Source organism: Anser anser (assembly GCF_964211835.1).
Source record: "Anser anser genome assembly, chromosome: 1".
In the NCBI taxonomy this organism is placed as follows: Eukaryota; Metazoa; Chordata; class Aves; order Anseriformes; family Anatidae; genus Anser; species Anser anser.
The window spans coordinates 110,335,355-110,350,207 of NC_139720.1; the positions used below are offsets into that span (position 1 = coordinate 110,335,355).

General features: G+C 45.4%; 1 protein-coding gene across 3 annotated transcripts in view; it reads right to left on the bottom strand.

Annotated features, from left to right (window-relative positions):
• The window catches only part of CYYR1 (cysteine and tyrosine rich 1), a 60,384-nt gene extending 45,993 nt beyond the window's left edge, over positions 1 to 14,391 (bottom strand). Inside the window, exons 1-2 of one of the 3 annotated variants that reach the window (XM_083795379.1) lie at positions 14,358 to 14,391; positions 10,237 to 10,342 (exon numbers count right to left, since the gene is read on the bottom strand). In XM_083795379.1, the coding sequence (XP_083651505.1) occupies positions 10,237 to 10,342; positions 14,358 to 14,376 (125 nt within the window). In that variant the 5' untranslated portion in view covers positions 14,377 to 14,391. Of the gene's footprint in view, positions 1 to 10,236; positions 10,343 to 12,121; positions 12,315 to 14,357 lie in introns of those variants that run through there. The other 2 variants (XM_083795378.1, XM_083795377.1) reach the window with 2 other exon arrangements.
• Positions 14,392 to 14,853: the final 462 nt, after the last annotated feature.

Consider the following 14,853-nt stretch of genomic DNA (forward strand, 5'->3'; position numbering starts at 1 on the left):
GGAAGGCTCTGCAGGAGGATCTGGATAGGCTGGAGCGATGGGCTGAGGTCAACTGTATGAAGTTCAACAAGGCCAAGTGCCGGGTCCTGCACCTGGGGCGCAACAACCCCAAGCAGAGCTACAGGCTGGGAGATGAGTGGCTGGAAAGCTGCCTGGCCGAGAGGGACCTGGGAGTATTGGTTGATAGTCGGCTGAATATGAGCCAGCAGTGTGCCCAGGTGGCCAAGAAGGCCAACAGCATCCTGGCCTGCATAAGAAGCAGTGTGGCCAGCAGGGCTAGGGAAGTGATTGTGCCCCTGTACTCGGCTCTGGTGAGGCCGCACCTCGAGTACTGTGTTCAGTTTTGGGCCCCTCGCTACAGGAAGGACATGGACGTGCTCGAGCAAGTCCAGAGAAGGGCGACCAAGCTGGTGAGGGGTCTGGAGAACAAGTCTTACGAGGAGTGGCTGAAGGAGCTGGGGTTGTTCAGCCTGGAGAAGAGGAGGCTCAGGGGAGACCTTATCGCTCTCTACAGTTACCTTAAAGGAGGCTGTAAAGAGGTGGGGGTTGGTCTGTTCTCCTACGTGCCTGGTGACAGGACGAGGGGGAATGGGCGAAAGTTGCGACAGGGGAGGTTTAGGTTGGATGTTAGGAAGTACTTCTTTACCGAAAGGGTTATTAAGCATTGGAACGGGCTGCCCAGGGAGGTGGTGGAGTCACCATCCCTGGAGGTCTTTAAAAGATGTTTAGATGTAGAGCTTAGCGATACGGTTTAGTGGAGTACTTAGTGTTAGGTCGGAGGTTGGACTCGATGATCTTGAGGTCTCTTCCAACCTAGAAATCTGTGATACTGTGATACTGTGATACCCACCGGTGAAGCTGGTACCTCCCCTTCCATGGCAGGACCCACCACTCTCCAAAGCTAACTGTATTCCTGCTGCCCCAAACGACTGTATCTATTCTGTTCCTTTTACTGGGGAGGAGCAGGGAGCACCGGAGGTGAAGAGAGGGAAGGAAAGGGCACTACTTAACTCCAGGTCCTCTCTCACCCCACTGCTGGAACAAAAAACTCAAATGCACAGGCAGCACAGAATCAAGCAGTACTAGGGAGTCACAGTCAAAACTGCAGTTAATGGGATAGCATCAGCACATACATTTGGGACTGCATTTTATATGCTATTCCTAGTTTACTAACACTAAGCGGCCCTATGGGCTGCTTAGCAGCTGGAAATATCTGCAGGTCAGCAGTACCCAGACTATGCCTTCATTAGATCATCTTGACTATGGTCTGTAAGAAGGACTGGAATACAGAGAGTTTATACAGTCCCTTTATGTTTCAAAAGCAGTGTAGGAAGTCCACAAGGTATCCAAAAATAAGGTTCTCTGCATCTTGGCTCATGAACAGATGTTTCAACAATAGCGGTAGATCCTTAGTTCCTCTAGTGCTTGTCACAAACTGTACCATGGTCCTCAATAAAGAAAGAGAAGCTGGAACATTCAGCATTAAACCAAGCCTCCCTTGAGAGCAAAAGGAATAACTTCATTTAATGATAGCAGTAAAAACCTCTTATCTGTGTGGATGAGCCAACAGAGGGAGATAGGATGATGGAACATGCCTGCCCAGTGTGCGGTATTACTACCTTGCCATCCCATACTAAACATTCACATATAGAGTAAGACCCAGGACAAATCTTGTATTTTACAAAAATAAATCAGAAAAAAAAAAAAGATTTTTTTACAGAAAAAAAAAGGATTTTATGATAGCACAAGTTATTCCAGAAGTAAATGTCACCACTTTTTTTTATTATTTTTTAATAGAGAAAAATTATTAAGAAACCTTTACTGAATTTCTAAAGATCATATTAACTGTGGAATTTCCATCTACGTGGTGGTTATAAATCTCAAAGGAACTTGTGGCTGCCCCGTGAATTAATAGTTCATTTCCTTTAATTTTTAATAACTCACTTATATACTCCAAACTTTCTTTCTGTCCCTTAAAGAGGCACATGTAAGATTAGAGAGTTTGTCTTTCTAGGACAATATTGTTCAAATATTGAACCAGTGCTACAGCTGTTATTTGGACTGGCTGCAATTACAGTGTGCACAGCATCAAATGGCCCTCTTGCACAGCTTTTGACCCAGAAGTATCTTCATTAATAACCCTAGCCTGAGTCAGTCTGATATTACTTACTCCAGAGGAACCAGTACAAAATTCATCAGACCAATCCCCTGAGAATCCTGCGAGTTCAGTGAAATCTCAGAATTAGCCAATAAAACAGAAATTCTCCAGCCAAGGGTAGGGAAGGCATGTATTTATCTGAGAAATGCAGGGAGCTAGTGCAGGGAGGTGGGGTTTGTCCTGTGTATCTCCTGACATCCCTCCACTTGAAGTGGGAGCAAGGGAGCACGAAGTGGCAGAGAGCATGGAAGGTACCGTGGTGATGGAAAAAAAAGAAAGAAAAATGTCTTTTTTGTAACAGCTGGATTCAACAACGTACTTGAGCTTACAACTTGTCCCATTACAGCCAGTGTATGAAATCCCCACTGAAGTAATTAGCTTATTGATTTCAACAGGGTGAATGATACACTGCATCTACTCGCTGCCTTGAAGTTACACGTGCGTTTAACTAGTTGCTGAACTGGTGCCTAGCAGTCTATCTGAATTATCTTGAAAGCTCTGGATGTACAGATGGCTTAACAAAGTTACAGCTTCGTATCAAATTCAGGGCTGTACCTTTCCCCCACTGGAAAAAGGAAAAAAAGGGGAGGGGTACAAAATAACAGACAGAAGGTAAAGTTCTTATTTTTTATATATATATATTATATATATATATTTATGTATATATTTTATATATAAAATTCTTATAAGAAAGGACAGGGTGCTTGTGATCAACAGAATCCCCAGGCCCAGTCTTTACGCCAGTTTTAATAAGTGTTAAGAAAGAATTCATCTTTTACATGAACGAACCTTATGGGAAAATCCTACAAGCTTCCAAAACAGACAATTGCAAGTGATAAATACCAAATTATCTCACCTTTTCACTGAATAAATCTTTTAAAAGCAAACAGCGCAGTAAAGGCAAGTTAATTGCACTGAATTCCTTAAGAATGTTTATGTGTGTCCCCCCCCCCCCTCCAGTGAGTTTTCTGTAAGCCACAGGCAACATTTCAGTGATTTATACCTTAATGCATCCATTTGCGGGCCAAATTCTAGCAATCTTCCAAATGATGAAAAACAGATGATCCACAGAGATGTCAAGAACTCAGGGCTTCACACAACCATGCTAGCCTTTTTTCTCATGAACAGCAGATCTTTCATGTTTACAAAGGCCTCCAGTTTTCATTAAAAAGGTATTCTGGTTCTTACAGCTATTTACTAAATAATAAATAAATAAATAAATAAATGACAACAACTAAACTTCTGAAAACAAACAGCCAAAAGAATCCAGTCCCAGTCCCACTGGCCTTAAACATTTCAAAACAGTTAGTCAGATGCCCTGTGCAAAAAAAAAAAAAAAAGGAAAAAAAAAAGAAAAGAAAAAGAGGTGGGAAACTTGAAGTGGGAGCTATCTTTTGAGAGTTTCTGTTTGGCAAGTAAAAGATTTTTTTTTTTTTTCCATTTTGAGCTGCAACACAGGGTCAGAAATAAAAACACAAAGGGCTAAAGAAGAGACGCCCTACGTTTTAATTCTGGTGCTGACAAGGGTTTCCTCTGCATCCGTCGTCGAGAGCAGATACTGCTCTGGTCGTAAATCTGATCGCACATTCTCCACTGAAGGATATGAGCTGGAACAATAGGCATGGAACAAAAAACAACTGGAAGTTCAATTGCTTAGCAAAGGTCACATTTCAAATATCAGCTCCCTCTCCGGCAGATCTTACAATGAAAACGTGGTCCTAGGTCTTTCTCTAAGCTGTAGTTAATCAACCCCCTGCACAGAGCAAGCTGGATGCTTCTCTTGAGGAGGCTTTCCCAAGCTGAAGCATGAATAGCACGCTTCCCCAGGTACTGCAGATGTTGAAGACAGGGATTAAAGGGCTGAACTGCTATCCTCCTCTTACACAGAATGAAAGGGAAATAGTTTTAGTCCAATCACGGGAGCCTTGCCTTTACTGATGACGTGTTTACAGCCAGCCCCCAGCGCTCAACACAAGTGTCCTCAGGCTCTGCCCACGTCACCTCGAGGTTCAAACTGCACTCCGTATGCTCATTCAGGGAGGCCCTCCCGACCAGAAGCCACAAGTCAAGCCAAATGGAAAAAATAGTTACTGAAACAGGCCTTTGTCTCTCCTTCCGGCGTTGCATCAGAAGTCACAGAGCCAGAGGCATGCCACGGTAATTGTCAGGTGAACTGCAATTTTACATATTGTCCAAAAATGCTCCGATCGTGGAAAATTCTGAACATTGCAGTGACAAAGAGGAACCCAGTTTTATTTTAAGCAGAGTACCAAACAGCTGAAGTGCAGACACAGAACCATCCCCAACCCATATGTTGCTTCACATATTTACTGTGGGATGCCTGAAAATATCTAATTTTAATTATTTGGAATATACAGTGAATGCTAAGCTTCCTGATTTTTTTTTATATTTTATTTTATTATTCACTATGAAGCCCAGAGGCCACATCTCTATATGCCTAATTCTTAAAATGTTAATTCTGCCCTTCAGTGCACTCCTCTTCCATACCCACTCTCCATCTCAAACTACCATATTAAGTGAATCAGCTTAAGGGACATTCTTTCTTCCACAAACAAAACTGGTATTCTCTGAGGTCATCTGCACTTCTCGTAGTACTACTGGATATGAAGTACTTCATGTCAAATGCCACACTGACATACACTACGCACGCCTTTTTCTTCAGTTTTACAGGCTGACGCCTGCATGTGACTTTTATGCTAAATATATTCTCTGCCTCTTTTCCTCCCATTCTCCCTGTCTGCCTTCCTTCCTTCCTGGCCACATTGTGCAGCTCCTGGACTTAAAACAAAACAAAAAAAAAACATGCAAAAAACTCATGCTTTCCAACATACATTTAAGTTCACGTAAATAGCACCTGTTTCAGCAGTCACTGAATAGGCTGCTGCTTCCTCATTATCTCTGGTAAGACTTGTTCCACCTACTCTCTTACAAATTGCCATCCACTACCTGTAATGAGATCACAGTTCCCTAAAGTTTTTATTTACTTTTCCCCCCAGTTATTTTCAAAGTCCTTAGAACCACTTTTTTTAAAAAAAAAGATCCCTTAGAGTAAGTCATTGTGAAGACATTTACCAGGAAACTTCATATACTTTGTGACTTAGTGCAGCACCACTGCATCTTAACTTCCTTCTTCCATTTTAGCCAATATTCCAGTTCGTTCCCTTTCAAGACTTACCCAGGAAACTATGGCCTAATCACTAAGGCTGAATATTTTAGCAATGAGTTTTCCTAAATACTGTGGGCCAAATCTGGGTGTAAGTCCCTTCATTTCCACCAAATATCCAACTGGCCCAGCAACATTCATCTGAAATAAGAGCTGGTTTATTTGTCCTCTCTGCCTCATCGTTCACCTGGAGGCTGGGACTATCCCACACCAACTGATGGCTGCTGGCAAGGGTGAAAGGGCAAAGCAGCATCCAGAGCATGTCCTGTCAGCATGCAACTGCTGACATCTCCTTCCAGGGACCTGCGGCTCCAAAGCCACATGTGAGCCACCATAAACACAAGGCACAAGGTGGTGAGAAAATTAAGCATGAAATTAGCCCACAGAAAACCCAGCAGCCACCAGGCCAAGCAAGTGGACCAGGCAACTTGGGGCCTTAGAAGAAAATATATAGAGCACTGGCCGAAACATTCACAGATGCAAATTTGGAGCCTCTGAGGAGCACAGGGGTTTGAGGCTGGAGCTGAAGGCAGTAACCAGATGTCTCCAACTCCCCTGAGTGACAGAAGGCAAAACGCTGCTCGTTGGTTGGTTATGAAAATACTTTTGCTGGGGGCAAACCTGGAGCATCTGTCACAGAGAAAACACAACTGCAGTCCTCTCAGTCCCTAGCCAGGCAGCAAGTTGCAGAAGTAGACACAACACAGGGAAACTGATAAAAGGTCAGTCACCATTGATTCAACAGGCATAGAAACTTGATTCTGAGGAGGAGAGGAATTTGAGTTTCTTGCCTCAAAGGGCTGGGATGGTGCTGAAGGCTGGAAAGGGTGCCTCCACCCTGCCTTTTGGTAAGGAGTGAAAAGCTGATCACGAAGATCAGTCTGACCACTCAAGCATCCCTGCATCTTTTCATTCATTGCATAGAGACAGCTCCATCACCTTGCACAAGTCCAAACATAAATCTACAATTTGTCCAAGAAAAAAACATTTTTAGAAGGGCCAACTATTGAGCACTAGATGGCTAGTGGATAAACAGGAGGAAATGCACATGCATCAGAGGAAATAATGACAGGCTGTAACTACTGAAAACTAGTGGGAAGGGAAATATAGCTGGAACATTAATGCTGTAACAATTTGCTCTGAAAGGGTATCATGAAAAGCAGGGGGAGAAGGAGGAAGAAGGATGTGTTATTTTACATTAGAGATGCTCATGGGATTACAAGTGACTCAGTCACAGACCTTGAATACTTACAGATTATACCTGTGGTCCAGCTAAGGAGGGTGTTATGGGAACACCTCTTAAAATCCCCGAAGTCCTAATACTAGAGTGAGCTGATAACTCTGCATCTGTTTTTCATATGCAGAAAGAAAAACAGGCTAATCACAGATGCACACAGCCTGGAGGATGTTTGCTGAAAACCTCATCTGACTAAAGAAAAAAAATTCCCCAGTGTCCTAAAAAGATGACGACTTCTTAAAATAGAAAACTCTAGAACCCTACACGGAATATCTCAAAGTTGAATCTCATTTTAATGAGTGAAGAGACTTAATTAATCACCGAAAAGCTAAAAGCTGCCTAAGTATCAACGATCATGATCTAGTCACAGTGACTCTGTTTTAAAATTAGGATGTGCATTATTGCCTGGAGTTTATATTCTGTTTGCACAATCGTTGGCATATGGGTCTAGAAAGAGAACAGTGAGAGACATAAAGCAAAACACTGAGCTGTTTAAAAGGAACCTACCACACGCTGAAAGGCTTTTCCTAAACTGCAAGGGAGAGTTATGCTTGTGAAAAAAACATCCCGCAGAAGATAAAGAACAGAAACCTCAGAAAGACATGCCAGTGTATGAAGAATGGAGAGAGGAGAAAAATGAGTGGTAAACAAATGAAGAAGCATAGGGAACCTCTAAAGAAGCAGAGGAGCCAATAAAACACTAAGGACTACTAACAGTGGTTGAGGCAGTAAAAAGGCACTTCTAAAAGCAGCCAAGCAGATCAAGTCCGCTTGGTGTTTGGTGCAGGCAGTAAGATCAAGAATGATGATACAAGAAAACAAGGATACTGTAAGGACATCGTTATGTGGAACTATCAGGGCACATATGTTTTTGGATTAAAAACGGTTCTTTGAAAGATTTCAACACACAGCTGTTCACAGAAAGACATAAGCAGAAAGGTCACTAGTGGTGATTTCCAGATTCCACAGAATCTCACAGTGTAATTTCACAGGTTTGTCCTTTGGGGGTGAGGCAACATGAAACTTTTGTGGGATATGCTGTCACATAAAACAAAGCCCGGTATAGTGCCAAATAATGAAAAGCGATGGTTATTGTTACGGAGCATAGCTGAAGTTGCAATCTGAAGTCACTCTTCTGTAATTAAACTAAAGCTGCTACCCCTAGCAAAGAACAACCTGTAAGCTTAAAGTAGCAGACATGTTTTGAGGACAGTGACTTAAGGACTTAGACCTGGAACAAACTGCTACGTTCACTTATGTCTTCAGTGATGATCATTATAGACAAGTGCTTCAAAATATGTACCCAAACCTAGATACTCAGATATAGAAAAAAAATAATCTTAGTAAGGCTTCTGTCAAAACCTTGTGCTCAGCTCTGATAGACACATTTTCAGAAGGAAGCGAAAATACTAGAGGGTGCTCAAAGGAAGGCCAAAGAATTGACCCCTGGGCAAGGCAACGCAAAACAAAGCAAATCTTACATATTATGAGGCTGACAGAGTTCACCCAACTTACCGATAAGGTTGAAGGCTGTCATGACGACTATTTAGGACCACATTTCAAACTCACAGATAAGTTAAGAGCTGACATCAGGAATTTCAGCCTTCATTTCCCAGCAAAATTTTCCAGCAACATTAGTAAATGAACTACAGAAAAGTTTACCAGGGCAGACGGTGAACTCATTAATGGCTGAAGTTTTCAGAACGATATTATACGTGTTTGTAGAAGGCACACCCCACACAGATTTCAGGGAAAAAACTGTGGCTCAGTCATTCAAAATGTCAGGTCAGAGGAGTATAATGGCTCTTCATTGGTCTTTGAGTTTATGAATTGGAGTACTTAACCATAAAAAAAAAATCAGAAGAATCAAATGTCTCCTTCAAGTCATGCTGCGACAAACAGCATTTGTAAGAGCCACTCCGGTGTTCAAAATCATCCAGATACACCCAAACCTTTCCAACATGCCAGTGTCACTCCCACTTCAGCTCTAATTCAATAGCTGTTTACCTTGGTTAAATAAGCATACAAAAGACAAAGTGTGAACCTGGTATTAAGGCCGTGGTTTGAACATTTCAGCAACAGCTCTAAAGAATCCCCTGGCCGATCCTTTCCACAGCACTGCTCTGACACCAGGCTACACCAATGCCAATGATGTTCATGTGGAAGTGGGAGACGAAATCCACTTGCTTTGCTGCTCTATGGGAAGCCTCTGTACAATGCAATATCCTATGCTACTGAGTCCATCATTCCTAACTGCACACGAGCTGGAATCAGTTATTCAAAAGCAGTACCTCCTTCCATGCATTTAAATAGGAAAGCAATCTTGGAACGAGAAAAGAAAAAAAATATCAAAGCAGACATTCCCTAAGTGAGAGGAAAACAAAATCACTTGTCATTCTCCAACAGTAATCAGTCTTGAATGCATGCCTTCTTATTCCCAGAGGAATGAAGTATTCTGGCGCTCTATCACCATTTCATTTACCTTAAACCAAGAACTGTTCTGATCTGGTATAAATGCTGTGGATCAATTCTGTATTAAAATGCCGTCACTACGCCTACTCCTTCAAAGTGCTGTATAGTACGCTGAAGGGAACACTAACACATTCCCAGGTACCTTAGCTAAAACAAAACCTGCAACAGAAGAATCTTTTTAGAAAAGGCAACTACCACCTTCACACTCACTCCTCCTTAAGCACTGGGCAGTTCATATGACACGCCTCATCTTCCTTCCCTGGTTTTAGCCAAGAATACAAACCAAAACCACATCACAGACTGCACGCTAAAGATTAAGGAAAGTACTTGATGGGGTTGACAAAACACCATTTAAGATGCCCTACCTTTAGAACATTTTATGTTTTGTTTAGGTTTATCCACACGCACAAATGTAATTCTTATGAGTTGTCACTTAAATGAAGCCCAGAGCCTGGAGTCAAGTCTGCTAGTGTGCAGGCTCCTCTTCTTCCTCATCAATACAGAGCTAACACTTGAACTGGAGACCGTGTTTTTTATCAACAGTTCACCACTGTACTTTTCTCTAGATAGTAAATATTCATACCCATTCTATTTCACCTGCTGTGGTTTTTTTTAAGCACTGTGAGAGGTGCTACTTGTACCACAGTATTAAAGGGTCAGATTACCCTCACCTAGAATCCATTCAATAAATTCCACCAAAAGCCAAAACGCCATTTAATGAAAACAAACAAGTCAGTACAAAGAAAAGAAAAAAGTACCCAAAGCAAAAAGGATCTCAAATCCAAGTCATTTGAATAGTGGCCTGACTCAGGTATTGTAACAATGCATTTCAACAAAAAAATACAAGCTTTCTGTTCACAGTCCTCTTCACTTGAAGAGCCTGAAATAAAGTTCTCAGCATCTCTACAGCTTGCTTCGAAAGGCTCTACCAATGTACACAAGCTAAGGATGTAACCCTCAATTTTAGCAAGCTTTTTAGGTATAACCATGCTTCAAAAAGGTATGCAATGTGAGACTTTACAGAAATAACAATATTTGTTACTAGCAAGGAAAAAAAAGAACTAAAACCCCAAGAACCCAAACCCTGCCACTGTTTCTTGCCAAAACATAGTTTCCAGCAACCTGAGTTTACATCAAGTCCATGAACACAGCACATCAGCTTTTCTGAAGAGCAAATATACTTACGAAAGGACATTCCCAATGTAGGCATAATATGAACAGCAGTAGGGAGTAGTCCCATCACAGCAGTAAGCCTTGCAGTCATTATCACACTGAGCCAGACAATCTTCTGCTGAATAAAAATAACATTCATGCGGTCAAACAGCAGCAACAACAAAAATCTGTACAGCACAGCTTTAAAGAAAACGCAATCTACCAGTTTTATACAATCACAGGACTTCACTTGAGGCTTGACCTGACCCTGTAATCCAAATGGCAGCCAATTCCCACTCATTCAAAATTTCAGTAAGAAGTTCTGATTTAGGTGCTTTGTGTACAGGTACTTTGTAGCTGGCTGTATCAGTTCCTTCTCATATTTAATCACTTAAAATAAAAAAGAGCATCTCAAAATGTCAAGTCACCGCGGATGATCTTTTTTATGCTTCAACAAAGAGTCCAGATTAAAACCTTGAGGCCAGGCTGCCTCCTGTGCCGTGCTGTCAGGCGGAGGGAGAGGAGAATGAAGCTGTCTGCAAGCTGGCTGCCCCCCGGAACCCCTGCCTGGTGCAGCCCACCAGGGTTTGGAGCTCAGAGCTGCCCTGGCCAGCTGGCAGCGCTGCCCTCGCTCTGTGCCACCTCCAGATCCGGCTCTGGCTGCAGCTGGGCCCCGGCCAGCACTGCACAGCACGGCCCTGCCTGGCACTGCCCTGCCTGCTGCCCCAAGGGCTCTTCTGCCTAGCAGGCGCCAGGAATGGCTTCAGCAGCGATGCTCCTCAGGACTGGTGAGCAACTCCAACAGCAAAATAACAATAAGGGAGCTCTTTACAAGTGAGAAGTGTGGAAGAACACGTTCTTTTATTGTACTGAGGAGCTCTTTTGAAGCTATCGATCCCTTGTTTGCAGCACAGCTATTGTTCCTCTGTGTTTTGGAAGCCCCAGGCCAGGTCCCCCCAGGTAAATGTTACAGTACAGCCTCTGTGTGCTGTCACTGTCCTGCAAAAGCACCCACATGGGTCCCATATTTCTTGTGTCTCATCCTGGGCTCTCCCTGCTGACTGCCAGGAGCTCACCTGTAGCCCTTACGACCACAAACGGAGCCTCGGCCCCACACAGCCTCACCTTTTTGGTCACACGCTCGCTGCCACAGCAGAGACCTAGACACGAAGACAGCTAACCATGCTTCTGCATTCCTGACCAGCTGTGGCTCCTCTTCCCCAGGCAGCAGACCTCTCTGGGGGGTTCTCTCTCTCCCTGCAGGTTTTACTCCCACTCCTACCTCTCACCTGCACTGGCCCCGCTTGCTGGGACCCAGGCAAACCCACCTCATCTCAGCTGCTTCCTCCTCCACCATCCCTGCCCCATCCCCGGCTGCAAGCCCCCACCTTGCTCTGAGGCTCCCCTGCGTGTGAACGTGTGGCCAGCTGCTCATGCTGCTGGTCCATCCTAAAGCTCATCACCTTAATTTTGTTGGTTACGTTTCAACAGGTCAGCTCCCTGAACCTGCTCAGGCTTGGTCCCGTAAGAACAAGCACCAAGGTAAGGGTAGGCGAGGGTTCGTGCGGCTGCACACCTGCAGCCTAAATGTGTGCGATTACCCCTTTTTGGAGGAAGGCATGTGCACGACAGCATGGCACAGCCGACCCCCTGCCTGAAGGCCAGCCCGCCGAGAGGGGTCAGGCTCCTGCCCCGCAGCGCCTCCCCCAGCACCAGCAGCCCCCGGCCGGGCTCCAGCCGTCCCGGGGCTGGCGCTGCCCCCTCGCGGCGGTGCTTTTTGGGGCGCAGCCCCCTCCGCACACCCCCAACCCCCTGCGACACAAAGAAAAACCTCCGGGAAATTCTGCTTTTAGCCCGAGCCCGCCCCGCAGCGCCCAGCCCCGCCGCTCCGCACACGGCCGCCCGCTGTCCCGCTGACCTGCGAGGAGGAGGAGGAGGAGGAGGAGAAGGAGGAGGGAGGGCAGCAGCGCCCCCCGAGCCCGCCCGCGCCGCCCCGCTGCCTCCATGCCGGCAGCGGGTGCGGAGCCGCCACCGCCCGCCCCGTCGTGGAGGCGGAGGCGGGCCGGGGCCGAGGCCGGGGGCGGGCGGCGCCGTCGGGGCCGGGCCGGGCCGGGCCCGCTGCCCCCCGCCGAGCCGGGGCCTCCCTCGGGCAGGGCCGGCGGCGCCGTGTGTGGCGGCGGCGGGGCCGCCCCGTCGCGGCCCGGCCCCTGGCCCTTCCCCGCCTTTGTCCGCCCCGGGCCCTGCGGCCGTCGGGGGTGTGAGGAGGGAAGGGGGGAGCTCCTTCGGCGGAGCCCCTCGGCCCCCTGCGCTGAGGGAGGGCTTCTCGCACCGTCCCCCTGCACACGCCGACGGGTGTCCCAGGGGCAGGTGCATTCCCCTTTCCCAAAGATTTCGCAGAGTTTCGCCTCCTGCCTTGGGGCCGGATCGAGCTGGGAGCAGCATCTTTAATGTGCATTCCCCCAACGGGGTTTGGACGGCCGTGCTTGTTTTCCTTCTTCCTTCAGCAAGCACAGTTTCCGAGTTGTTATGTTTCTTCCTTTCTCTCCTCTGGGGTTAAAACCATGCCCTGTTTGTAACCACGAGAGTGGCATCAAAGCATGGCACCTCCTGGTGAACATGGGGTACCATCTACACAAGCGACAACAAAATGGGACCTCTCCAACAGCAAAATGGGACCTCTCCAAGCGTGGCGAGGTTCCCTGTTGCCCCATGGGAACACGGCCCTTGCTGAGCTGGCACAGAGAGGGTACAGCACGGCCAGCAGCCTGCAAAACCCCCTGAGCCAACCTGTCTGTGTTGTCCACTGTTAAAGTTGTTCCGTGACCCGGCTGGAACCATACTCTCTAAAGTATTTTTCAAGGGAGATTTTTGATAACTGTTCAAATGCTGTGGCAATTAGCCCTGTGCCAGAGTTCCCATCGACAGGGCCCAGAGGCCAGAATGTTTTCCCTATGTTCTCACAAAACAATAGGGCCAGCTCTGACCTTGTGTAAAGAGTTACAAGTCAAGGAATGCACTTCGAAGCACTGAAGTATGCACGCAAAAATGAGAAAAATCCACAGGTGTTTCTGCTCATAAAGGGCTTCCTGCTGTTGGCAGCTTAGAAGGGAGGGCTGACACAAAAACATACAGTGACATTTTTTTAAAGGATTTTGCTATTCTACTGCGGCAACAAAAAGCAAACCCCAAAGCACCAAGTCAAATCACTTGAATGCCAGTTGTTTTGTTTATCAGCACACAGCTATTCCTTTAAAATATATGCCAGAATCTAATCATCAACAAAGAGAAACAACTTTTTATGTTTTTAACTACTCTGCAGTGTGTATGCCTTAGTTATGTAACAGCCTAAATTAAATGAATAAAAGGAAATTTCAGTTATTTCTTGGTTCCTTCCCTTGTAACCCCCTCCCCTTCACAGATCTCACAGCAAGTCGCATTTCACTGTTACCCAAAAATGCTGGGTAAAATTGCCCAATGCTTATAGACCAGCATAGCATGCTTGATTTCAGTACTGATTTGCACATAATAAGCTTATGGACTTTCTGCAGTTGCCGCTTTTTTATGTCAGCATTTGAGCCTCTCTAATGCTCCCCAGCCCAAATTACGAGAAGGCTGAGAAGAGGAAGCACGATGCCAAGGCGGTATCTTCTGTTTCAGCTTGGATAAGGCAAGGGGAAAAAAACGTTTCATGTGCTCAAAAGCCATTTCATGTGCTCAGAAGGAGATTTTAAAGGAAGGCAGATTCACAGCAAAGAACAGCAAAAGATGAGAACTAAGGCCCTAGCCATGACGATACTTCTTACAAAACTCAGCAACACGTGATGACAAAATCATTTTTTTATCAGAAATGTTTTTTTGGAAGACGGTTTTGGATAGCATGTAGGATTGATAAAATGATGTGTACAAGCCCTGAAGTGTTAATCTTCAGGCACAATTCAAGGAGAAAATCTCACTCCCAGTGCACTAGTGTTTTGAAACTCACTATAATCAGGCATTTCAGTCTCCAGAAGCTTAATTAGCAGTTTAGAAACAGTAATTATCACACGTAGAGCACTAGAGGAAACTTAATAGAGAAAAAGTCACATGCTTAAGGCAAGCGTTTAGACTTCTTTACCTCTAGACTACCTCTAGAGAAATCACTTCAGAACACTCACCAGCATATCGTTTACACATGCTGAAGATGTTTCTTGTTGAAGCTGGCTAAGCATGAGGAATGACAAGTCCTCTAGATGTTTTCCAGCATGTAACCAGCTATGCAGCTCCTCAGCACCTCCAGAAATGCCTGGACATTCCCTGTGGCAGCAGCAGAGCTGTTGATTTGGCCAAACTTCTTGTTTCTGAAACAAGGGGAGGCCAGAAACACTCCTGTTGAGCTCTACCCCATGTTATCCTGTAACACCATTGAGGCGTGGTCTCAACTTCTGTTTATTAGCCACCTCTGAGCTCCTCCTCCTTGCTCTGCAAGATTTGAGTGATTAGTTCTCAGTCATGGTTGATGCCTGCATACACTTTGGTACCTATCAGAAGAATAGCTATCACCCTTGTTTTCCTGCAGGTTCCTTGTTTCAAGGACCAGACAATTAGTCAATGTACATCAGACAGCAAATATGATTTCATTGTTGTGGTGGTTTTACTCAGATGGGCAACCGA